General features: G+C 43.8%; 1 protein-coding gene across 1 annotated transcript in view; it reads right to left on the bottom strand.

The window, feature by feature from the left end:
- Window positions 1–24,228, bottom strand: part of PRKCE (protein kinase C epsilon) — a 667,851-nt gene that overhangs the window by 45,804 nt on the left and 597,819 nt on the right. The window contains 2 exon segments of the mRNA XM_043984305.1: window positions 6,745–6,933; window positions 10,953–11,091. Coding sequence (XP_043840240.1) covers window positions 6,745–6,933; window positions 10,953–11,091 — 328 coding nt within the window.

Raw genomic sequence — 24,228 nt, forward strand, 5'->3', positions numbered from 1 at the left:
AGCTTGCCATCTAACAAACTCAATTTGACAGAGATGTAAATGCCTACTATGTGCAGTGCAGGTTCAGAAGAGATAGGTGTAGACAAAGAATGACCTTTGGCCTGAGAGACCTTAAAGTCTAGTGGGAGATGTGACATATACACAAAAAAATGATACTGAAAAATCATACAGCATATGTGAGGGGCCATCAATATGCTGTGTGAAGTCTGCTGTAGACAAAGTGTCATTGGAATTGGGTTTGAAAGCATGGGTAGGAATTCAACAGGCAGAGGAAGAGGAAAGGGGAGTACATTGTAGAAGGAGGGAAGGCGCTAATCAAAGATATTAGAGGTATCACAATTCTGAGGGTAGCAATCCCTCCACCATATCTAAAATACAACAGGGAAGTAGCACTAGGTAACGCTGGAGAGGCAGAGAGGTCTTGGAATGCCAGGCAAAGATTTCAAACTTTATTCAGTAGGAAAGAAGGAGATGCTGAAGATTCTTTGAGGAGAGAAGGGACACAACCATATCTATGTAGAGAGAAGACTATTTGGCAGTAATTATCATCTCCATGCCAATGACCCCAGATCTATATATCTCCAGTCTGGGCTTCAGTCTCATATCATCCAGTGCTTATCGGATATTCCAACCTGGATACTGAGACATCTCAAACTCAGCATGTCCAAATCAGAAATCATTTCCTCCCTCCGCCAACATCCAACTCTTTGTCCATCCTTTTCTATTTCCATAAATGGCCCCACCATCCTTCTAGTGTCCCAGTAATATCAATGCCATTTTCAACTCCTCAACCTCCCTCGCCCCATAGATGCAATCAGTTGCCATATGTTGATATCTCTCATTCTACAACCTTTCTCCCACCTGACCCCATTCTCTGTATCATGAGGGTCTAAGCCTTTCTTTAGACCTATCACAGAAATCTTCTAATGAGTCACCCTGCCCCAAGTCTCGTCCATTTTACTCCATCCTCTCAACTGCTGCCAAAGCGATGTACCTCACACTTGGCTCTAACCATGTCACCCCCCTACAAAGGCAACCCTAGTGGCTCCCTTTTGCCTTTAGGATAAATTACTGACTGTTTTGATTTTAAAGCTCTTCACAACTTGACCCCAAGCTATTCTTCCAGCCTCATTAGAGATCACTTTCCCTTCCCTCTACAATTCAACCAAACTGGTCTTTTCTATTCCTTCCATATAATATTCCATCTCCTTTGCACCAGTTGTCCCCATGCCTGGAATGCCCTCACTCATCAGCTCTGCTTTAGGCTGCCCCTCTTTCTTCAAGATGCCACCCAAATACCACCATCTTCATCAAGAGTTCTTCACCTTTTTTGTGTCATGGATCCCTTTGGTGGCCTTGTAAAGCCTATGGACGCCTTCTCACAAGAAGAGTTTCAGCTCTAAGTGAGTGAAAATAAAGATCTATTTCTTCCCATTCAAATTCACAGACCCCCTGAAATCTTTTTACAGACTCCCCAAAGGATTAGGTTAAGGACTCCTATTCTATAGGAAACTTTTCTTTATCTCTCCAACTGCTAGGAACTTCCCTTTTTAACTAACTTGCTTCATTTCTTCTTCTTTTTCTTCTTCTTCTTCTTCTTCTTCTTCTTCTTCTTCTTCTTCTTCTCCTTCTCCTTCTCCTTCTTCTCCTCCTCCTCCTCCTCCTCCTCCTCCTCCTCCTCCTCCTCCTCCTCCTCCTCCTCCTCCTCCTCCTCCTCCTTCTTCTTCTTCTTCTTTTTTTTTTTTAAGTGAGGCAATTGGGGTTAAGTGACTTCCTCAGGGTCACACAGCTAGTAAGTATTTAGTTGTCTGAGGCCGGATTTGATCTCAGGTACTCCTGACTCCAGGGCCGGTGCTCTATCTACTGCGCCACCTAGCTACCCCACTGCATTTCTTCTTTATCTTTATCCTATATAAACTAATACAACATGATATGATATAACATAATGTGACATAACAATATATATCATATGCTATGATATAACATGATTAGTGCAACAATGAAACCGCATATTATAATGTAACATAATATATAACATAATATATAACGTTACATGACATAAAACAATATACAATATGATATAAAACATAACATATGACATGACATATATAGCTAGTCTAAATTTCATTGTTTGTACTTGTATTCCTAGCACCTACCACAGTACCTGGCACATAGTAGGTACTTAATAAATAATTTTTTAAAAATAATAAACATTTTTATTTAAAGTTTTGAGTTCCAAATTTTACCCCTCCTTCCCTCCTTTTCTCCCTTCCCTTTCCCCACTCTGAGGTTGTAAGGAAGATGTAGGTTATACATGTGATAAATAATTTGGGGGGAGGCAGGGCAATGAGGGTTAAGTGACTTGCCCAGGGTCATACAGCTAGTAAGTGTCTGAGGCCAAATTTGAACTCAGGAACTCCTGAATCCAGGGGCGGTGCTTTATCCACTGTGCCGCCTAGCTGCTCGATAAATAATTTTTGATAGAGTTATATGAAGGATAGACTAGCGTGTGAGACACTAGAGATGAGACCATCTATTAGGGGGCTATAGTATAATTGGCATGTGGTAATGTTGGCATGGTAGTGGCAATGGGAATAGAAAGGAGCGACTAGGTACAGAAAGGGTTACAGAAATGGAATCAACAGTACTTAGAAAATGGAGATGAGAAGTAGATTGGGAAGAATTAAAGACAACCACAAATCTATGAATATAGGGGAAAGGGTAAGTAAATGTTGGTACCATTGACTTAGTGAGGTCAGAAGAAGGACAATAGGCTTGGCTTTGGACATGAGTTTGAAGTATACTCCTAGGACATCAACTCAATGTCCTGTACACAGTTGCAAATGGGAGTCTGGAGCTCAAGAGGGAGGAGCTGGAGATAAAGATTAGAGAGTCACCTCCATTGAGAGGGTAGTTAATACTTAGGTAATACATGAGAATATAAAGGAGAAAGTATATAGAGAGAAGAGGACTAAAGGCAGAGCCTTGGAAAATGCCTGCCTTGTGGAGTGGGGGAAGAGGGCAAGGAGCCAACAAAGAGAAGAAAGGGGGAAAAATGGAATTTACATGATACTTTTATTATATATTTAGAAGGAATTTCAAGTTGTATATATAGATTTGCAGTTTCACGTTCTATCATCCTTTTTATTATACTATGTTACGGAAATACTTGTTTTATTCCATAGATTAAAATTAAATTTAAAAAGGGATATGATTAGATCAATAAAAAGGGGATGAGGAAAGCTTAATGTCTTTGAGACCAATGGAGCAGAGCTGATGCACAAACAAAGGGTGGTCAATGTTGCCAAATTCTCTTGGGACAGAAGGGAAGCTGGAGAAAATGATAGGAATAATGGAAATAGGGGCAGCTAGGTGGCGCAGTGGGTAGAGCACCAGCCCTGAAGTCAGGAGTACCTGAGTTCAAATTCGGCCTCAGACACTTAACACTTACTAGCTGTGTGACCCTGGGCAAGTCACTTAACCCCAATTGCCTCACTAAAATAAAAAAGAAAAAAAGAAAAAAGAAATTTTAAAAAAGGAATAATGGAAATAACATCCAGGATGTTTCTAAAATCTTATTGCTAATAAAGTTTATATAATCATTTAAATTATTAGAAATGTACCCTGTATAATGCTTTAAGGTTTTTTGGTCCTCACAGCAACCTTGTGTTGGTAGCTGCTATTCTTACCTCCACTTTACAGATGAGGAAGCTGAGGCAGGCAAAGATTAAGTGACTTGCCCAGGGTCACACAGCTAGTACATTTCTGAAGCAAGATTTGAACTCAGATCTTCTTGGCTCTAAGTCTAGCTCTCAATCCACTGTTCTATCTCACTGAATTACTAGGAGGAATGAAATTGAGAGTCAAGAATCAGTTGATCAATAGATATTTTTAAGCATTATGTCCAAGTTGAGTCAAAGTGTCAAAGTAAGACACTTTGCTAGGCCCTCAAGGATCCAGCCTTCTGTTGGGGGGGGAAACAGTAAGCATATAAAAATGTAAACAAAGTAAATACAAGGCCATTTCAGGGTGGGGAAGGACCTAATACCCAGAGGTATTAGGTGGGTGAGAGACCAGGGAAGGGCTCTTGTAGGGGCAGCATCTGAGCTGAACTTTGGAGGATTCTAAGAGGCAGAGGTGAGGAGGGAGTACACTCCCGGCATGGGAGAGTCTATGCAAAGGCTCAGAGGCTGGAGATGTGGAAGGAACAACAGTTTAAGTCAGTTTGGCAGGGTCCATGAAGGGGAGTGACTTTAACAAGTCTGGAAAGTCAACTAGGGTAAAATTTTGAAGGGTTTTAAATGTCAAACTGCAGGGTTTCTATTTTACCTTAGGGACAATGGAAAGCCATTGAAGAATGATGTGATTGGACCTGTGCTTTAGGACACTTTGGTGTTATATGGAGGATAGGCTGGAGAGGGAGAGACTGGAAGCCAATGAGGAGGCTCACATGTATAGTGACCTTCAGTTTTTATAAATTACTTTCTTCACCATAAACCTTTAAGGTAGGTACTGTGAATATAACTTACCCCCATTTTACACAAGAAGACACTGAAATCCATGGAGGTTAAATGGGCTGGCTAATAAGTGTCAGAGTCAAGTTTTGAATCCAGGTCTTTTGACTACAAGTCCATTGTAATTGCTCTAAATCATGCAGAGGTAGCAAGATGAATGCAGTGGATAGAGTGCTGGCCCTGGAGATAGGACTTATTACTTCCTAGTATACTAACTAGCTGTGTGATTCTAGGCAAGTCACTGTTTACCTCAGTTTCCTCTACTGTGGAACGGGGATAATAATTGTTGTGAGGATCAAGTCAGATAGTAATCATGGAGTGCTTAGTGTCACATAGTAGGTGCTTACTAAATTCTTCTCCCTTCCTTCCCTTCCTCCTTCCTTCCCTCCTTCCTTCATTCTTTCCTTCCTTCTTTCCCTTTTCCCTTTTTCTCTTCCTTCCTCTTTCCTTCCTTCTTTCCCTTTTAATTTTTTCTTTCCTTCCCTTCCTTCCCCTTTTCTTCCTTTTTCCCCTTTTTTCTTCTTTCCTTCCTTGCCTCCCTCCTTCCTTTCCTATGCCCCCCCCAAAATGACCTGATTTCTAAGATCCTTTCCAACTTGAATTCTGCAACCCCAAGATTTGCAAAGAAAAACAGAGAGAAAAGAGAGTATGACCCAATAGACAATTTTAGCAGACAATAATCTGCCAAAGGGGTACAATAATACATACTCTTCTCATTTTACAGAGTTTGCAGGAAGATACAATGAGAATAAGACAGTGCTTATGAAGCATGAAGCATTTGGACATGTGGGAGAAATCAGTGTGGTAGAGATGGACATCTTGTCCAGCTAAACTGCTAATACTGTGAGCGAGAGCTTTTATGATCAGCCATATTGCTATGAAGATGCTATTTTTATTTAATCCATGCGTGCTTGCTTTTGTGCTCGTGCTCGTGCTCGTGCTCTCTCTCTCTCTCTCTCTCTCTCTCTCTCTCTCTCTCTCTCTCTCTCTCTCTCGCTCTCTCTCGCTCTCTCTCGCTCTCTCTCTCTCCTTGAACCAGGAGTGAAGACACTCCTGTTGGGTGGCATGTTAGGCAGGACGACAGTATTCATACAGATCTCTATCTGATGCTCCCTCCCCTTCCAGTCAGTAATCAGGATGTGATGTGTCAGGGAACAAAGATAACAAAGCAGCTTAAGTTTGTTGTACTTTGTCTTCTTCCCCCTCCCACCCCCACCCCCAGCCCCCCCAAATCTGATGCTCGAGGAGATGGATTTAGAGAGTGCACAACCACAGAGAACACAAACATTCTGTTTCTTTCCCACAAGAAGAATAATTTATCCCGAGCTATATCCTTCTGACAGCAGCCTCTGAACTATGCCTGAACTCCCAGCGCAGTGCCTAGCCTTAAGTCCTCCAATTTGGCTATGAAAGGGAATAAGAAAGACATGGAAGGATAGAAAGGGAGGGAGGGAGGGAGAAAGAGAGTCAAGGAAGGAGAAGAAGGAAAAAGGAGGGAAGGGGAAATAGAGAGACAGGTGGGGAGAGAGAGAGAGACAAAGAGAAAGAGAGAATGATGAATGAGAGAGTGAGAAAGAGATGGATATCATCCCTATCACCTAATTTGGTGATACCTCTGGGTCTATACCCCAAAGAGATCAAAATAAAGAGGAAGATGATACATATGTACACAGATATTTATGGCAGTTTTTTTCATGGTGGCAGTGAACTGGAAATGAAGGGCATACCCATCAAATAAGGAACGGCTGAACAAGTTATCATATATAAATGAAACAGAAGGCTTTTGTGCCATAAGAAATATTGAAAGAGATGGTTTTAGAGAACCCATAGAAGATCCGTATGAACTGATGCAGAGTGAAGTGGGCAGAACCAGGAATGCAAGTTACACAAAAATGATATTCTAAAGACAAGAACTTTGAAAGAATTCCAAACTCTGATCAATGTGATCATCAGCCACCATTCTAGAGGATCAATGGTGAAGCATGCATCTCCTAAAAGAGGGTCCGGAAGGCCATCCGACACATCCAATGTGGAGATTTATTTTCCCTGACTAGGTAGATTTTTCTCAAAGGCTTTCTTTTTCTTTTCAGTGGGGGAAGGGAAGGGAAGAAGAAAAAAACCCAAATGCTTATTACCTGAAAAATATATAATTAAATTTTAAAAGGTAGTGAGGCAGAGATAGAGGGAAGGCTATGGGAATAACAAAGGGGCTTAAAGGAGAGATACTCACTGCTTTGAGAATGCTGACAGCTTCTTTGCTGAGCCAGACTGGGTAGAGCACGTCATCATGGAGGATGGACTCAAAGAGGTCATCTTCATTGTCGGCTTCAAAGGGGGGCTGCCCGGCCATCATCTCATACATCAGCACTCCCAGGGCCCACCAGTCCACTGAAGGGCCATACTCCAACTCCTGAAGGATCTGTCCAGGGTGGGAAAAAGCTAGTTAGTGGCAGCGCCGGGACCCCGGGAAGAGCCAAATAAAGCTTGGGCAGACAAAGTTCAAGGGCCAAGAGGGAAGCTTTGAATGCTGATCTTTTTCTTACTGGGATTTTTTTCCTTAGAGAGGACACTCTGACTTGAGAGAGGTCTGTGTCAATGCTGTGTGCTTGACCCACACAATCCCTGAGCTAGCCCCACTGCTAAAAAATGAAACGTGGCTTTCCAACATGGTACACGATCTGTCCTTTTGTGTCCAAAATATGTTAGGTGGCATCTCACATGGAATTGAGATGGATACAATGGTATCACCAAACTCCCTCCACTCTAGAATTATCATGAATCGGGAACATGAAACATACACCACAGAGCTGGAAGGGAAGCTGGACATGATTGACTGCCGTTCCCTTACTTAACAGGTGAGGAAACTGAGGTCTCCGGAAGGGAGGTGGCAGAGATGACAGAACTCTAGATTGAAGCCAAAGGACCTAGGTTTGAATCTTGCTAATCATTTCCTTTGTGACCTTGGACAAGTAACACTATTTGTGTTTCCTCACCTGTAGATGAGGGAATTAGACTAGATAAGGGCTTAAACTTTTTCCACTCATGAGCCCTTTTTACTCAAGAAATTTTTACATGACCCCGGGTATATAGGTGTATAAAATAGGCACACATAACTTTTTACTGTTGTCAAATTTTTTGTGAACCCCCACATTCAGTTACATGACCCCATGTGGGGTTGCAACCCATAGGTTTAAGAAGCTTTGGATCAGATGACCTCTGATATCCTTTCCAGTTCCAAACTCTAAATGCTTAGAAGGGAAGTACCTGAGGTGGCACAGCTCAGTCAAGAACAATAATCGGTGAGGAAATCAGGCTGAGAACAGACCCAAGTGCTCCATAGCCCATCCTGCTATGTGGCTTTATAATGACCCCCACCCCAGCCTCTCTGGGGCTGAGTTACTGCTTGATGCCCTCCAAGACATCCTTTTAGGGCACCCTTCTAGGTCCCTGGTTCTTGTAATTCCTGTGGAAATGGTCAAGGGGGGGACTCCCATTGTGAAGCACTTGGTCTCAGGCTGAGATCTGAGATTCAAGAGCAGTTAAGTTAGGGAAGAAGCAGGCAGGATGGAGGGGTCTGGCTCCTTCATATAATGTGCTCACTCCCATCTAGTCTTAACGGGTTGCTGAATTTGGATTTAAAAAGGCAATTTAAGGAAATATAGCTTGTTTACCTCAGTTTCTTGTTCTGTAAAATGAGCTGGAGAAGGAAATGACAGACCACCCCAGCATATCTGACAAGAAAAACTCAAATGGGGTCCCAAAGAGTTGGACATGGCTGAAACAACTTAACAAAAAGTCTGCTCCCTAATCTTGACCAGCCATCTCACAGCATAGAGTGTAGAGCACCAGACTCTAAGGTCTCTTGGATTGCCTTAGATGAGCTATAGGGTTCTTTTTTAATTTGGGGTCCTACAATCCCATAATCCTTTCAGTTCTCAGTCCTACAGTACTATCAAATGGGTGCCTACAAAGGGAGAATTGGTGACAATGTGGATGGCTCGGCACAGCTTACTCCCTCTGTTGCAGAAACCACTCAAAGCATAGACCTCTTTGATGATGGGGTGGAAACATCATCATCATCGTGTGTTCTGGAGAGCATATTGTTACTGGCCAGTTTTTCAAGTCCTTGACTCAGTCTGTACCTTCCCTTTCTTTGCTCAACAGCATCTCCCCCAGAGAGAGGGCAGAGGAAGTAAAAATAAATAAAATAGAAATCTATCCTAGCAGCTGCCTCTGAGGAACTGCTTAAAGACTGCATGGAGTTTGTGGGAAAGTTGAAGGCATCACTTGTATCATTTTACTCTGTTGTTCTCTAATCATCCAATGCTCCCCATTATCCACAGAAAAGTCCCCCAAGATTTTTGTGAAGAGGAAATAATTTTTCCTTACCATGAAGCCTTAAGATTAGAGGAAGGATATTAAAAACAAAGTTCTTAAGAACCCCTTTAAGCTCTTCTTTCACCAGCTGGTCTACTTTTTTTTGAGGGGGCGGGGCAGGCAAGGAGGGTTAAGTGACTTGCCCAGAGTCACACTGCTATTGTCAAGTGTCTAAGCCTGGATTTGAATTCAGATCCTCCTGAATCCAGGGCCAGCACTTTATCCACTGCACCACCTAGCTGCCCCCCAGTCGGTCCACTTTGTTTTGGTTTTGGGTTTTTTTGGGTTTTTTTAGTGAGGCAATTGGAGTTAAGTGACTTGCCCAGGGTCACACAGCTGGTAAGTGTTAAGTGTCTGAGGCCGGATTTGAACTCAGATCCTCCTGACTCCAGGGCCGGTGCTCTATCCACTGCGCCACCGAGCTGCCCCAGTCGGTCCACTTTGAATCCCACTTCCTCCATGAAGCCTACTTTGATCACTTTATTCCCCTAGATGAACAAGAACCACTAGTTAAGTCACTGCCTTCAGTAACAGGGAGGACACCTTGTCTCTGTCTCCCTAGTACATTGGGAAGGTAACCTTTAGGTGAACTTTACACTATCTTCCAGGTGAATTTGATTGATTCCTTGGTGCCACCCTCCTCACCCTTCCCAGAGGGTTCCCACTTCTTTTGGGGTGCCATCTTTTGTAAGATTCCTGCCAGGTTTAGCTGGTAATCTCTACTTCCTAACTGCCTTCTTGAAGAGTAAGACAGTGACAGCCCACACCATGTGGGAAGGCATGCAGATCTGCAGTCAACACCCAGTATAGATAAGAATTAGAATTGTGGAAAAATAGGCAGTAACTGAACCCAGAAATGGAAGCGTCTGGGCTGTGGTGCTGCCAGAACAGGGTTAATCAGCAGCCAGAGATGGATGGGAAGGAGGAGAAGAGAATTCAAGAGAGATCTGGGGATGGGAGCCTGCCCAAGCACAGAACATACACTGAGGAGAACAGTCTCAGGGCAGAGCTGACAACCCCCCCAGAGCACCACCTCGCCTTCTTTTTATCCCTCACCTCTAATGACCTCCAATCATTACACCCAGATGTTTAGTTATATTTGCTTATATAGCCGCTCATGCTTTCCACTTCCACCTAGGTAATCTCCTTTACGTTTTCCCAATAGCCCTATTAGGGCAGGTCCTCCAGCTCTCCCCCATCTGTCAGAGGAGGAACCTGTCAGAGAGGTTTGGTGACTGGATTGAGGTTACACAGTAGATTAGTGGTGGCGCTGGGTCCAGAATGGGCTTCCTGACTTCCCACGCCTGAGCTTCCTAGAGCACTCCCAGAAGGAGCATATGAATCAAGGATGGACTGGTCCTCTCTGCTCTTCAGAGAATTCACATGTCGAGTGAGGTATCTGACAAGAGCTTTGAAGATGAATGACCTACGGAGCATCCCTGTGGTAAGGGGAGGCAATGGCTTGTGAAGAGGCACTCGTTTCCATTTTATTATCATTCAAGACCTTCCCAACTGGTCCTTTTCAAGCACCTGTCCTAGGCCATGCCAAAAATGATCTTTATTGCCCTACAACCAGGTTGGTTTGGAGAAGCTGAGAACAAACACAAACTAGGATGAGTTTATTTGTTTTCACTTTTAAAACCACCAACATGCAATAAAATGACCCATTTTCAATTTAAACATACAGGTTAAATTTCCCTTCCCTTCTGTATCCTGTCCTGTTGCTTTTGAGGGAGAAAAAAAAAAAGTCCAAATCAAATCCCTTGGGGTGATAAAGAGCCATTGATTTATTTTTAGCAATTCTTAATTCCTTGCTGCTCTTCTAGTCCTCATAGGTTGGAAAGCAGTGAAGAAAGCACTGGGGTGTGATGTGTTTCTCTTAGTTCGGGGCTTTGAGCAGGTGACAATCCTGGCCAGTTCCCTCTGATTGAATTCAACAGGCTTCTCTTCCACCTCCCCCCTCCCCAAGACGATGATAGTTCCTTCAAGGCCAGCACAGTGGCTGGGAGAAGCTGCCCACCTTTTGTGGGCTGTTCAGACCACTGTGGATGGAGCACTCACCTCTGGTGCAATGTAATCAGGAGTCCCACAGAAGGTGGTTGTGGTCACACCATTCAAAATTCCTTCCTTACACATCCCAAAATCAGCCAGCTTACAGTGACCTTCTGCATCGAGAAGAATATTATCCAGTTTCAAATCCCTGCATAGACAAAAGAATAAACCACAGTTCTTTTTTAGTGACAAAAAAAAAAAATAGGCACACCATTAACATGGGATACAGGCTTTGTCCTGAACTGACATATCCGGTTGGCTAGGGAGGCATCTCCCATGGAAATCTGAAACAAGGAAGTCTTTCTTAGATGATATCCTAAGGGGTTCCCCTATGGCTATTAAAATGAAGCCTGTGTTTTACCAAAAAAAATATTTTTTTCCTTTCTCCCCCAGAACAGGGGAGGGACTCTTGATAAAATGGGGTAATATACTAGAGTTTTTACAAATCATTAAGAAGACAAATATTTTTTTAAAATTTTAAAAAAGACAAATATTAATTTATTACCCTACGCTACACATTGATACAAAAGTGGTCCCACGTTCTGCCCTCAAGAAGCTGAAGATCTAGCTGAAAGAACAATGTTCTAAGACTTGTAACACTTTTGTTTTATCCCTCCATAACTTCCCCCTCCCTGAGGTGGTAAGCAATCAGATATAGGTTGTACATGTGCAATGATGTAAAACATTTCCATATTAGTCATTTTGTACAAGAAGGCTTGGATAAAAGGAAAAAAAATGAAAGAAAGTGAAAAATCGCATGCTTCAGTCTGTATTCAATCAATATCAGTCCTTTCTCTGAAGGTGGATAGTATGTTTCATCATTAGTCCTTTGGGACTGTCTTGGATCATTGTATTGCTGAGACTAGCTAAGTAAAGCTTCTAACAGGACATCAAACTCTAACTGACAGTTTTCAACTGAGAGAAATAAAGAATGTTAATCACTGGAAGGGGCCTCTGAAGGATCTTTTCCTTCAGAAGAGTCTCAGTTTCTTTGTCTTGATTGGGGGTTGAAAATATTGGCCTTGCCTCCCTCACAGGACTGCTGTGAAAATCTAATAAGATTATCTATGTCTTCATTAATTAGAAAGAGGATCGATGACATCGAGGGGTGTTATCTTGACTAGTGCGTGAATTGCAGTTCAATGAGACAGAGTTGCATGACGTCATCAGCCTCACTCTCTCTTCCAGAGTCATCAAAGTCCAGATTATTTATATGGAAGCCATCTGAAAACCATAAAGGGCTGCCCATGTACAAAAAAGACCCTCTGCAGTATGACCAACACACAGCGATCAACATAAGACTATGTGGAATCAAGGGTGGTACAGACTCCCAACACATGGCAGTGCAGATGAAGAGGAAGTTAATGAGAAGGCCTGAAGAGCATGGGGAACGGTTTGTGGAAGCTGGGCCTTAACAGAAGGCCCAGGTTTGGAAAGGTAGAGAAAGAGGTGGAAGGCGTTTTTCTAAGAAAAGCAGAGGGAGGTTGGGGTGGCAGTAGTGGATGGGACCAAAGTCACAAAAATCTAACTGTTTGTGTTCCTATTTTCTATCTCTGGAATGAACGTGGCACATGGGGAAGAAAGGAAACAAGAAGATAATCCCAACAAGGAAAGAGGGAGTTAAACATATGTGAAGGGAAATAGGAAACGGGGTGGAGGGGTGGAGTAGATGGCCCTCGAATACCACATTAAGCAATTTGGCCTTCACCCCCAAGGGCAAGGAGAGGCCACTGCAGGCAGGCAAATGACTTGAGGAAAAGAATGTTTTAGGAATATCCGTCTGGCAACAACAAGGATGTAGAAGCAGGCAAGGCAATAGAGGCAAGGAAAGGTCTAGGCAAAATGGTGGACCGGACTTGGATCCAGAAAGACCTGGGTTGGAATCCTACCTCCTGATGCCTCAGATATTTATAGGCTGTATGTGGGATGCTGAGCTGGTCCCTGTGACAAGGCTGGACTTCACAGGCTAGAGGGTCCCTTCCAGCTATAAATCTGAGATACTAAGGTCTCGGCAGTAATAGAGCTATCTTAGTGTGTGCCTTGTCTAGAGATAAGTCAAGGCCTGACTCATCTGCTCTCCAGTTCATATTCATACAATATGAATTACCCTTAGGGAGCCTTGGTCTGGAGACAGGAAGCCCTGAGTTCAAATCCTATCTCAGATACTTCCTAGCTGTCTGACCCTAGGCAAGTCATTTAACCCTCCTTTCCTCAGTTTCCTCATTTTAAAGATGAGGAAATAGCAAACCAGTCCAGTATCTTTGCCAAGAAAACCCCAAATGGGGTCACGAAGAGTGTAACGCGACTGAGACGACTGAACAACCACAACAATTACAACTAGGGAACCTGGATCTGGAGTCAGTAAGACTTGAGTTCAAATCCTGCCTCAGGTACTTCCTAGCTGTGTGGCCCTGGGCAAGTCATTTTAGCCCTGTCTGTCTCAGTTTCATCAACTGTAAAATAAAGATGATAACAACCCCTACCTTGCAGGAGTGTTATAAGGATCAAATGAGCAAATATTTGAAAAAGCACTTAGCACAATGCCTGGTATGTGGTAGTCACGATATAAATACATATTGTTTCCCCTTTCCCCCTAATGAGTTTAGTGCCAAGGATTAGTGTGAGCCCCACTCAGTAGCCTCTGTACTGCGGGGCATCAGAAAGGATGCCCCCACCAAAGGAAACCAGAAAGCTGCTTATTATTATTATTATTCCTTTCAAACAAAGAGTAAGAGGGCCTCCGGAGCATTTTTGTTGAGGGGGGTCTGTGAACTTGAACTTGTTGACATTGTTTAACATTATTCACTCAGTGCAGTGGTGGGGGCAGGAAATATTTTCAACTCTCTCCTCTCCAGCATGTGACCCAATTTCCGACTTCCAGAGAGTATAGGGACTAGCTCCAAAATGTGCTGACACAGCACACGAACGACTGCAGTTGGAGGAATAACAGCCAGCACACGGGAGAAAATGTCTCTCTTTGCTAGTCTCTCCAATCAGCTGCCTTAGCAAAGCACCCCCGAGCCTCCTTCCCAGCCCAAGCACTTCTTAACTGCTCCTTGTTTGTAGAACCTTGGGCTACTTGCTAGGGGACGATGCAAAGTGAAGATGAGACAGATTCACTGTACTCAGGGAGCACAGGTAAACACAGGAGATGTTATGTGAGGCATCTATGAGACAAAGAGTATCTGGCTTCCTTTGCCGGGCCAGCTCAAAGGCCATTTTCTGCAGGAGGCCTTTTCTGGTCATCCCAGCTGCCAAGGCTTTCCCCTTTCAGATCACTTGCTTCTTTTCTGAGAGTCTTTTCTCCCAGGTATCTATCTAAATGGTGTCTCCTCCATTAAAATGAGCCAGGGGCTGGTTTTGTGTCATTGCCTTTCCAAATGCTAGAGCCTTACCTCAGAGATTATCTCCAATTTGTCCTTTGCCCAAGGTTGTTTGAGTGTTGTCTCCCCCATTAGAGTGTAAGTTCCCTGAGAGCAGGGCCTGTCTATTGCCTTTCTCTGAATCCCCAGCTCCTAGCACAGGGCCTGACATATAACAGGCACTTAATAAATGCTTGTTAACTGACTGCCTTTCATATCCCTGGTGTTTAGCACAGGGTCTGGCATATAGTAAGAGCTTGTTGACTGACTAAAGTGCTATTTGAGTCCTGGAGATCAGGGAAGGCTGCCTGGAGTCAGTAACATTTGAGCTGGGCTTTAAAGGTTAAGTAGTAATCTAACACGGTCAGCTAGGTGGTAGCGTAGATAGAGTGCTGGGCCTGGGATCAGGAAGACTCGCTTTACTGAGCTGAAATCTGGTCTCAGACACTTACTAGCTTGTATAACTCTGGGAAAACACTTAACTCTGTTTGCCTCAGTTTCCTCACCTGTAAAATGAGCAGGAGAAGGAAATGGCCAACCCCTCCAGGATCTCTGCCAAGAAAACTCCAAATGGGGTCATGAAGAGTCGGACATGATCAAAAGCAATGAGCAGCAACAGCAGCAGTGATGCAACATATAGAGAAGAGGAGGAAGAAAAGAATGAGCAGAAGCAGGAAGGTAAAAAAAGATCAGGGTAAAGTAAAGGGAGGGTCAGAGAATACTCCGGTTTGTCAACAGAGGAAAATAAAGGGAAGGAATTTGAACACTGGAAATGTGGAGCAGAAAATTGTAGGAAGTCTTTGAAATTCAGGCAGAAATTTTACAGATAAGAAAACTGAGGCAGACATGATTAAATGACTTGCCCAGGGTCACACAGCTAGTAAGTGTCAAGTGTCTGAGGCCGGATTTGAACTCAGGTCCTCCTGAATCCAGGGCCGGTGCTTTATCCACTGTGCCACCTAGCTGCCCTAGTCCCCAAGTCTTTGTGGAGATGAAAAGGAAGGGAAGAGAACATTTATATCCTACCTACTAAGGGCCAGGCACTGTACTATGTGTATTTTTTCCTCCCAAAATTTTACCTTATTTGATCCTCATAACAACCCTGTGTGATAAGGTACTACTATGATCCACATTTTATTTTATTTTTTTTTAAATCAGCAAGCATTTATTAAGTGCTTCATATACTTTGTTTTTGTTTTTTTTTTGTGGGGCAATGAGGGTTAAATGACTTGTCCAGGGTCACACAGCTAGTAAGTGTCAAGTGTCTGAGGTCAGATTTGAACTCAGGTCCTCCTAATTCCAGGGCCAGTGCTTTATCCACTGTGCCACCTAGCTGCCCACTATGATCCCCGTTTCAGAGCTGAAAATACTGAAGCAGACAGATATTAAGTGACTTGCCCAGGGTCACATAGCTAGTATGTTTCTGAGGCTTGATTTGAACTCAGGTTTTCCTGACAGAGTTCTACTTAGATAGAGGTCCCTCTCTTAGCTACCTCATGATTATGAGGAACAAGAGTCACTGAGAATACGAAGGGAAAGGGAGAGATACAGCCCTTCTGTGGCACAACCTGGTACCTCTGCTAGGGATGACTGGAGGAACTTCGGTGACCTGTGTTTTACCTCCAGAAGTAAGGCCTGACACCAGTCATCAAGATTGGTGGTTTTAGTTTTGTTTTTTTTGTCTTCCTTTTTTTATTTAGAGAGCGCTCTGAGGTTTCCACAGTGAGCTACATGCATATCGGGGCTTGGAGCACGTCGAGATCACCTAAGATGTGGGGAGACAGCAGGGACCTGCTTCTGGGAGAGGACCTCCCCTGTGAAGTGGGTGGGAGCAGCCTCCTTCCACAGACTTCCACCTTTAAAACTACCAGACTGGGACACACACATACTCTTTCTCTCTTTATCAGCTCGCAGGGAGAGTAAAGTCCTGTTTCGTGAAGCATGGGCACTGTGCACTAAGCTGGGTGAAGGGGAAGTCCTACCTTGCCCGTCTCCTTCGAAGCCTTGTGGCCCAGAGAAATCAGCCTGGGGTTTTGATCTGTTTCATTTGCTCTTTTCAGTTTTAGATGCAAGTGGTGGTGTCCCCAAATCGAGGTGGAATATTGGGGCCAGCCCAGCCCAGCCCAGCCAGGAAGCCTTGAGCCAGGGCGCTGGGACTGGATCCCAGGGGGCTTTGGATTTAGAATTCAGTGGGACCACCGTGATAGAGCAATTGAGTTAAACCGAGGCAATGCAGGGGTGGTGGGGTGGGATTATCCACCACCCCCCCCCCAAGGTGTGGCGGGAATGTCAGTATCTTTGTTTTTTTCTAAACCTTCCAAGTAAACATTCCTTTGTAAATGGAACTGAGGTGCTGAGGATCCCCTAAAACTGAGGAGACACTGACTGAGACTAGTTACCTCCCAAACCCCTCAAGGGAACCAGTGAACCCTGGGGAAGGGAGGCAGGTAGTGGGGGCAGGGTGGGCACTGTCACATTATCTGTTATCTCATCAGAGCTTCACTCCAACCTTATCAAGGAGGAACTACCACAGATAATGTCCCCATTATGCAGATGAGGACCCTGGAGTTCCGAAAGGTTAAAAGACTTCCTGAGAGAAGGGAGGGAGGGAGAGACAGAGAAACAGAAACAGAGACAGAGAGAGAGAGAGGGGAGGGGAGAGGCAGAGGCAGAGGCAGAGGGAGGTGGAGGGGGAGGAGAGGGGAGAGGGGCAAGGGGTGAGAGAAGAGGAGAGAGAGAGAGAAAGAGAGAGAGAGAGACAGAGACAGACAGAGAGAGACAGAGACAGACAGACTAGAGTCCTAATGCTTACATAGTAGTTCAACAGATTGAGCTGAGGTGAAAATGGTTCTGTTTCTAAGCTTGACAATCATTTGGAGCTTAATCTATCTGGGCACCACTGTGGCATTCACTCAAGAACACTTAACCTCAAAGACACCTTCTCAATCCTCTGGCACACTGTTTAAACAAAACACAAGCACAGGCACAACCCCACTGTGAATTCCTTCAGTCACTTGATAATAGTAGGAGAGGTTAAAGAATTGCTTCATGGCCCAAGTATCTGAGTTGTGAGAGGGGCCGTCTCTGGAGAAAGACTTTAGAAATAACACAAGAGTGTTCATATTTTGGCAGAAAAAGGAGGATTGTAGTTTACCCTGTGATAAAGACAAGCTATCCTCACAGCTGTTACCAAACATCTTTAAAAAAAGCAGTCAAAGAAAAGTCTTTTTCCCAATATAGTCAAGCTCTAGACATGTGAACTCTCCATGGTCAACTTTAAAACCCCAACTGGCTTCACCTTTCTGTCGCACACTATGGTGGAGTAACAATCTGAATTCATTTGGAACCCACAGTGTAGCAGTGCAAACTCTGAACTTACACAGACCAGGTTCAATCTGGGTGAGGGAGTGTGGAGAGGAGGCTACCCCCTAACTGTCCCTTAACAAGTGGTTTGGGGGGGGCAGCTAGGTGGCGCAGTGGTTAAAGCACCGGCCCTGGACTCAGGAGTACCTGAGTTCAAATCCGGCCTCAGACACTTGACATTTACTAGCTGTGTGACCGTGGGCAAGTCACTTAATCCCCGTTGCCTAAAAAAACAAAAACAAAAACAAAAACAAGTGGTTTGGGCTTCATGCCTTTTCTGGATCAGCCAAATTTGCCTTGCTATTCCTCACATATAAACATGTTCTCGCCTATCTCTCCACGTTGTGCTGGTCATCAACCATGTCTAGAATGTTTTCCCTTCTCATTTGTGCCTCTTAGGATCCTGACTTTCCTTCAGAACTCAACCCAAATGCCACCTTCTACACGAGACCTTTCCCTGACCCCCTGACCTCCTTCCCAAATTGATGTGAATCTCCACAACCTGGCCCCAACCTATCTTTCCAACTTCGGCAGTCTAGCCAAACTGCCATTCTTACAGACAACATCCTTGATTGTTCTCCCTTCTCACCTCCACCTCCCAGAACCCCTTGTTTCCCTTAAGAGTTAGCTTCAGCAATGCCTTTCCTGATTCTCCCCACCTCCCACCCCCAAATAGTGCTACCCTTGCTAAAATTGTCTTGTACTTATATGGCGTCCATTTTACATTTTGTTATTGTTGCTGTTCAGTTCAAATCTTCATGACCCCATTTGGGATTTTCTTGGCAAAGATGCTGGAATGGTTTGCCATTTCCTTCTCCAGCTCATTTTACATATGAGGAAACTAAGGCAAACAGAGTTAAATGACTTTGCCCAGGGTCATATCATTAGTAAGCATCTAGGGCTGGATTTGAACTCATGAAGATGGGTCCTCCTGATTCCGGGCTTGGAGCTATATCCACTTGGCAACTGATTAGATATGTGGAGTGAAGAGGAATGTGGAGTCAAGGATGATACCAATGCTGAGACCTTGAGGACTGGAAGCACTTAATGTGCTGCCTCTGCACACCTCCTCTACAAAGACTCTCCTGACTCTGGTCAAGAGGAAATGAGTTGAGGCTTGCTTCTGGCACTGGGTATGGACTATGCTGAATTATCCATTGTCCACGCTACTCCTTAAAACCAAGAGCATTCATTGTGAATTCTGATTGGGAACAGAGTGACAATATCTTTGTGACCTTGGGCAAGTCACTTCTCAACTGCAGGCTGCACCTTCCTCTTGTGTAAATGAGAGGATAAGACTTCTGTGGAAAGAGTATGAGCTTTGGAATAAAAAAAAACCTGCGTCTAAATCCTGCCCCTGCAAATAACTACAAGGCCTTGGGCAAATCCCTCTATATCTCTAGGTCTCATTTTCCTCATCAGTAAAATATGGGGACAGGACTAGACGACTTCTCAGGTTCTTTCAAGTTCTAAGTCTGAGCATAGGATCCATTAGCTTTCTTCCCACTGGAAAGGGAACTGGACTACACGTGAACCAAACCCATGATCTTAGTTGATTGATATGTGGATTTCCCTTAACTTACAGTTTTTGAGACAAGACTTTCCTAGTGTGAATTACATTTTGTTTTTTAAGTGAGGCAATTGGGGTTAAGTGACTTGCCCAGGGTCACACAGCTAGTAAGTGTTAAGTGTCTGAGGCTGGATTTGAACTCAGGTACTCTTGACTCCAGGGCCGGTGCTCTATCCACTGTGCCACCTAGCTGCCCACTGAATTACATTTTAAAAAACCATGTTCCTAGGCTGACAGACAACCTCTGTATATACCTGGGGATAGCATTCATCAACGAATCCAAGAATCACCAGACTCAGTAGCCTCTCTTAAAATGCTTCTAATTACTGCTTTTATTCTCCACTTAAATTACTGTTTTCAATATGTTATTCCCCTGCTTAAGAACCTTGAATAACTGCTGTTTATCAGATCAAATCCAGACTTTTTACCCTGGCATTCAAAGCCCTTCATCAAGTGGTAATGCCTTGTCTTTTTTTCCTTTTTTCTTTCTTTTCTTTTCTTTTCTCTTTTTTTCTTCCTTTCTTTTTTTTTCTTTTTTTTTTTTTGCAGGCAATGCGGGTTAAGTGACTTGCCCAGGGTCACATACCTTGTCTTTCTAATCTTGTTTTGCTCTGTTCCTTGACCTCCTTGCCCTTGCTTAAGCACAACTCTCCACCAGTCCATTCCATGCCCTTTCAAACCCACCTGTTCCCCATGCTTGGAATGCTGTCCTTTCTTGTCTCCATCTGCTGCCTTCCCTGGCTTCCTTGAACTGTCAGCTAAAACCCCACCTCTTGCAAGAAGCCTTTCCTGGTGCCCGTCGGTGCTAGTGTATGGATTATTTGTGCTCGGCCTGTGGTGCCCAGCTCTGGGTTTGTATTGGTCTGATCAGCCACAGGCAGACACACCACCTTGATCACGACATAGTGCTAACATTTTGGTCCTCTCCGAGAATGAAGGACACCAACCAAGCAATGCTAGTGCCTTCCCTCTGAGATCGCTTCCAGTTTACCTTGTCCATCTCTAGGATCTACCGGACAAACTGAGGGAAAGGACTGTTTTTTGCCATTCTTTGTATCCCTAGCTGTTAGCACAGTGCCTGGCACCATGTGACCCAGAGCATCATTTTTCCTCTCTCGGTTCCAGTTTCCTTCTTTGTAAAATAAGTGGGTTGGTGGGATAATCTCCCTTCCAGCTGCAAATCCTTTGAGTGTTATTCTTCAGTTTAGTTCGGCTAAAGCTTCCACATTTATTTGGAAAACTTTTGGCAATACTAGATGGATATTTTGTAATGACTCTGCAGTTCCCGGCATGGTTATCGCAATCCATCCATCATCATTCCCTGGGCCTAACCACAGTGTTGATGGCCTCCGTTTTCTTGAAGTTTGCTGTAGGAAAGTCAGCCAGCCAGCCAGGCCACAGTCAAGGAATAGCTCTCCCCTGCTAAAGGACCAAGAGTAACCTTTGATTGGGGTGGGGTAAGCTTGGAAACACAGAGGGAATAGATTGTAAAACCTCAAATAAGGCCCAGCTTTCTCAGCTTGGAAGACGAGACTACTATTCTCCAAAACCCTCTGTCAAGATGAGAAATTGTCTAAGAGACGTCCCAGGCTTCCAGGGACACAAGGAGCCGCGTGCTGGAACAGCAGTTGGCCCCAGCCCTGTCACCCCAGCCCAGATAAAGAGTTGAGGAAGTATAAATGGAACTGAACCCAAGGTGAAGGGGATGTTGGGAAGCACGTCTTCCTGCAGAGGGGAGGTCACCAAAACTACTGGCAGGATAGCCGAGGCCTCCCATAAGGGCAGGGGGGACTGAAAACGGACTGACCCCAAAGAGGACAGAAAACAGTTTTTATGATTATTGAAAAGAAATCTTCTATTTTTATTTGTTTGGCTTGGCTGGCGCTCGCTTTATGGTTGTTTTTGGTCTCTCTATTGACAATAACCCACACGAAGACTGTATATGCATATGTGTTTGTATGGGTACGCGGGCTATAGGGCCGCTGCTCTGGAAGGGCTAGATAAGTAGGCATGTGATTCCACGAGGAGAATCATCAATTTTAAAGCTATGAGGGCCCTAAGGTTCATCTGGTCTAGCAAGTTCTTAACCCTGATTTGTGTCTTGGATCACTTTGTGGCAATCTGGTGAAGTCTAGGGATCCTTTCTCAGAACCAGGTTTTTAAATGCATTAAATAAAATAACAAGATTAGAAAAGAAATCAATTCTATTCAGATATAGTTAAAATAAGAACCCCTGATCTAATCCAACTCTATCTTTCATTTAATTCATAAGTGCCAAAGAGGTGTGTGGAGCACGATGTGAGGCACTGGGGCGGGCTAGATCAGAATTCATATAATTGCAGCAGTTTTGGTACCAGCTCCTATCTATCATCTTGTCTATAATCAATTTCTCTCTCTTTTTCTCTCTCTTCTCCTCGCTCTCTCTCTTCCTCTCTGTGTGTCTGTCTCTCTCTCCCTCCCTTCCTCCTTCAATCCCCCCTCCCCTCCCCATCTCTTTCTCTCCCCTTCTCTCTGTTTCTGTCTCTTCCTCCCCCTCTCCTTCTCTGTCTCTTTCCTCTGTCTGACTCTGCCCTCCTCTTTCTCTCTCTGTCTCTTTCTCTCCCTCACCACCCCTCCCCAATCTCTATCTGTGTGTGTGTGTGTTTCTCTCTTTTTCTTTCTCTCCACTTTGCCATATACATTGCATCATAATGACTCATGTACTTGTCCCTTCCTTCCATTCAAATATAAGTTCCCTGAGGGAGCGGACCATGTATATTTTCATCTTTTTATATTCCCAGTGCTTCATCAGGCTGCTAATAAATGTTTGTTAAGTTGAGTTGTACCACACATACCTAGTTATATGTTTGTACAGATGTTCACGCTGTGTGTGTAGGTGCCTGTTTCCATGTGCATGTGTGTGGGCAGACATTTAAGTCCATTTAATGCATGCAGGCATTCATTCAACAAGCATGTCTTAAGTTTCTTCCATGAGCAGATTACTGTCTGACCAAACTGAGATAAAACACATCCCTTGCCCTCATGAAGCTCATAGATAATGAGCCATTGGGATGGGGACCACAGCTGGGTTTTCACTGGCACACAGTACTCCCAGGTGAAGAAACTGCCTCTACCAAGGCAGGTCAGTACCTTTTCTATAATTTCTATAACTTTTCTATAACTTAGTGTCTTAGAGAGCCGACTAAAAATGAAGTGTCTTGCACAGTATGTATCAGAAGTGGGACTTAGCCTTAGGTCTTCCTGGCTTCAGGCTCTCTAGCCATCAGGCCATGATGCCTTTCCAGTGGGTTAGACAGTTGCAAAACAAGGTATGTGGTCTTAGGTGGTAAGGTCATTATTGAGCAGGTGAACCAAGGAAGACTTCATGGAAGAGGTGGTATGCGTATGTGTACGGGCATTTAGATGTCTCCAATCCTAGAGCGTTCTTCCTCCTTGAAGTCCTGGCTTCCTTCAGAGCTCAGCTTAAGTGCTTGCTCCTGTACAAGGCCTTTCCTGATACTCCCCACCACCACCTTCTCTTCCCCTATCTGCAAATTAATCTTGTGGCCCAGTAGATAGAAGGCAGACCTTGTTGTCGTCAGGAAGATATCTTCCTGAGTTCAAATCTGGCCTCAGAGACTTACTGGCTGGCTGACCCTAGGCAAGTCACTTCACCCTGTTTGCCTCAGTTTCCTCATCTGTAAAATACGCTAGAGAAGGAAATGGCAAACCCCTCCAGTATCTTTGCCAAGAAAACCCCAAATGGGGTCATGAAGACTTGGACACAACTGAAAAATGACTGAATGACAACAACAAAATATATATGGATGTGTTGTTTCCCCCATAGCACCTCAAGGGCAGAGACTTCTTCATAATGATCTTTGTATATGTAGCACCTAGAACAGTGTCAATGGTAGCTTAATAAACACTTGCTGATTGATTGATAGGCTCATCTACAGTTGTATCCAAATGCATACAGGGCAAAAAGAGGATGAAGGATACCCAGACTCCATCTGGTTTTTGTTATTTTGTTTGTGTTTTCCCCCCAATCTCCAGGCCTTCAGTCTCCAGTTCTGAAGAAGAAACAAAAATAAGTTGTACTTTTTCACGGAAAAACAAAAACAAAACCAAAACTTCTCCTTTGAGATCACATCCCATACAACTTGCTCTGGTCTAGTGGTTGTTTTCAGTACACCAAAAGCAGGTATTAAAGCCCTTTGACCTAGAGCTCACACCAATAGGGCAAGACCTCAAGGAGATCAGAGACTGAAAGAAAGAATCCCTGAGAAAACAATTTATTAATCACAGCCCTCTGAGCAGTAGCAAAAAAAAAAAAAAAAAAAGCCAGAAACAGAGTGAATGCCCATTGATTGGGAAATCACCAAAGAAGTTAAGTCAATGAGTACAATAAAACATTATTCTGTCCTAAGAGATGATCAATATGAAGAATTCAGAGATGAGTGAGAAGACATGTAGACTCAGAGGGAAGTAAAAAGACCAAGAAAAACAAAGTACACTAAGACTATTATAGTTCAAAATGGAAAGAACAACAGTAACACAACTGAATTACCATTAAACAACTATAGAGAAGACAGGAGAAAATGTATCCCTTCTCTGCAGAGGCTGGGGACCATGGGTGTGGAATACTTGGTAGATGAATCAATTAACTATTTATTTTCTCTCTTTTAAATTTTTTTCTTATGAAATATGTTTTGATGTATAAGGGAGGGGAAAGAGAGATATGTAGAAATCAAGGCATGTAAAAACAAAATGTATTAAATAAAAATCTTTAAATAGGTATAGGTATATGTATATATATTCTAGACGTGATTCTGGGAAATAAAAGAAAAAACAGGGGACAGCTAGGTGGTGCAGTGGATAAAGCACTGGCCCTGGATTCAGGAGGACCTGAGTTCAAATCCAGGCTCAGACACTTAACACTTACTAGCTGTGTGACCTTGGGCAAGTCACTTAACCCTCATTGCCCCACCCCCCAAAACATTTAAAAAAG

The sequence above is a fragment of the Dromiciops gliroides genome, chromosome 2 (assembly GCF_019393635.1).
Source record: "Dromiciops gliroides isolate mDroGli1 chromosome 2, mDroGli1.pri, whole genome shotgun sequence".
NCBI classification, from domain to species: domain Eukaryota; kingdom Metazoa; phylum Chordata; class Mammalia; order Microbiotheria; family Microbiotheriidae; genus Dromiciops; species Dromiciops gliroides.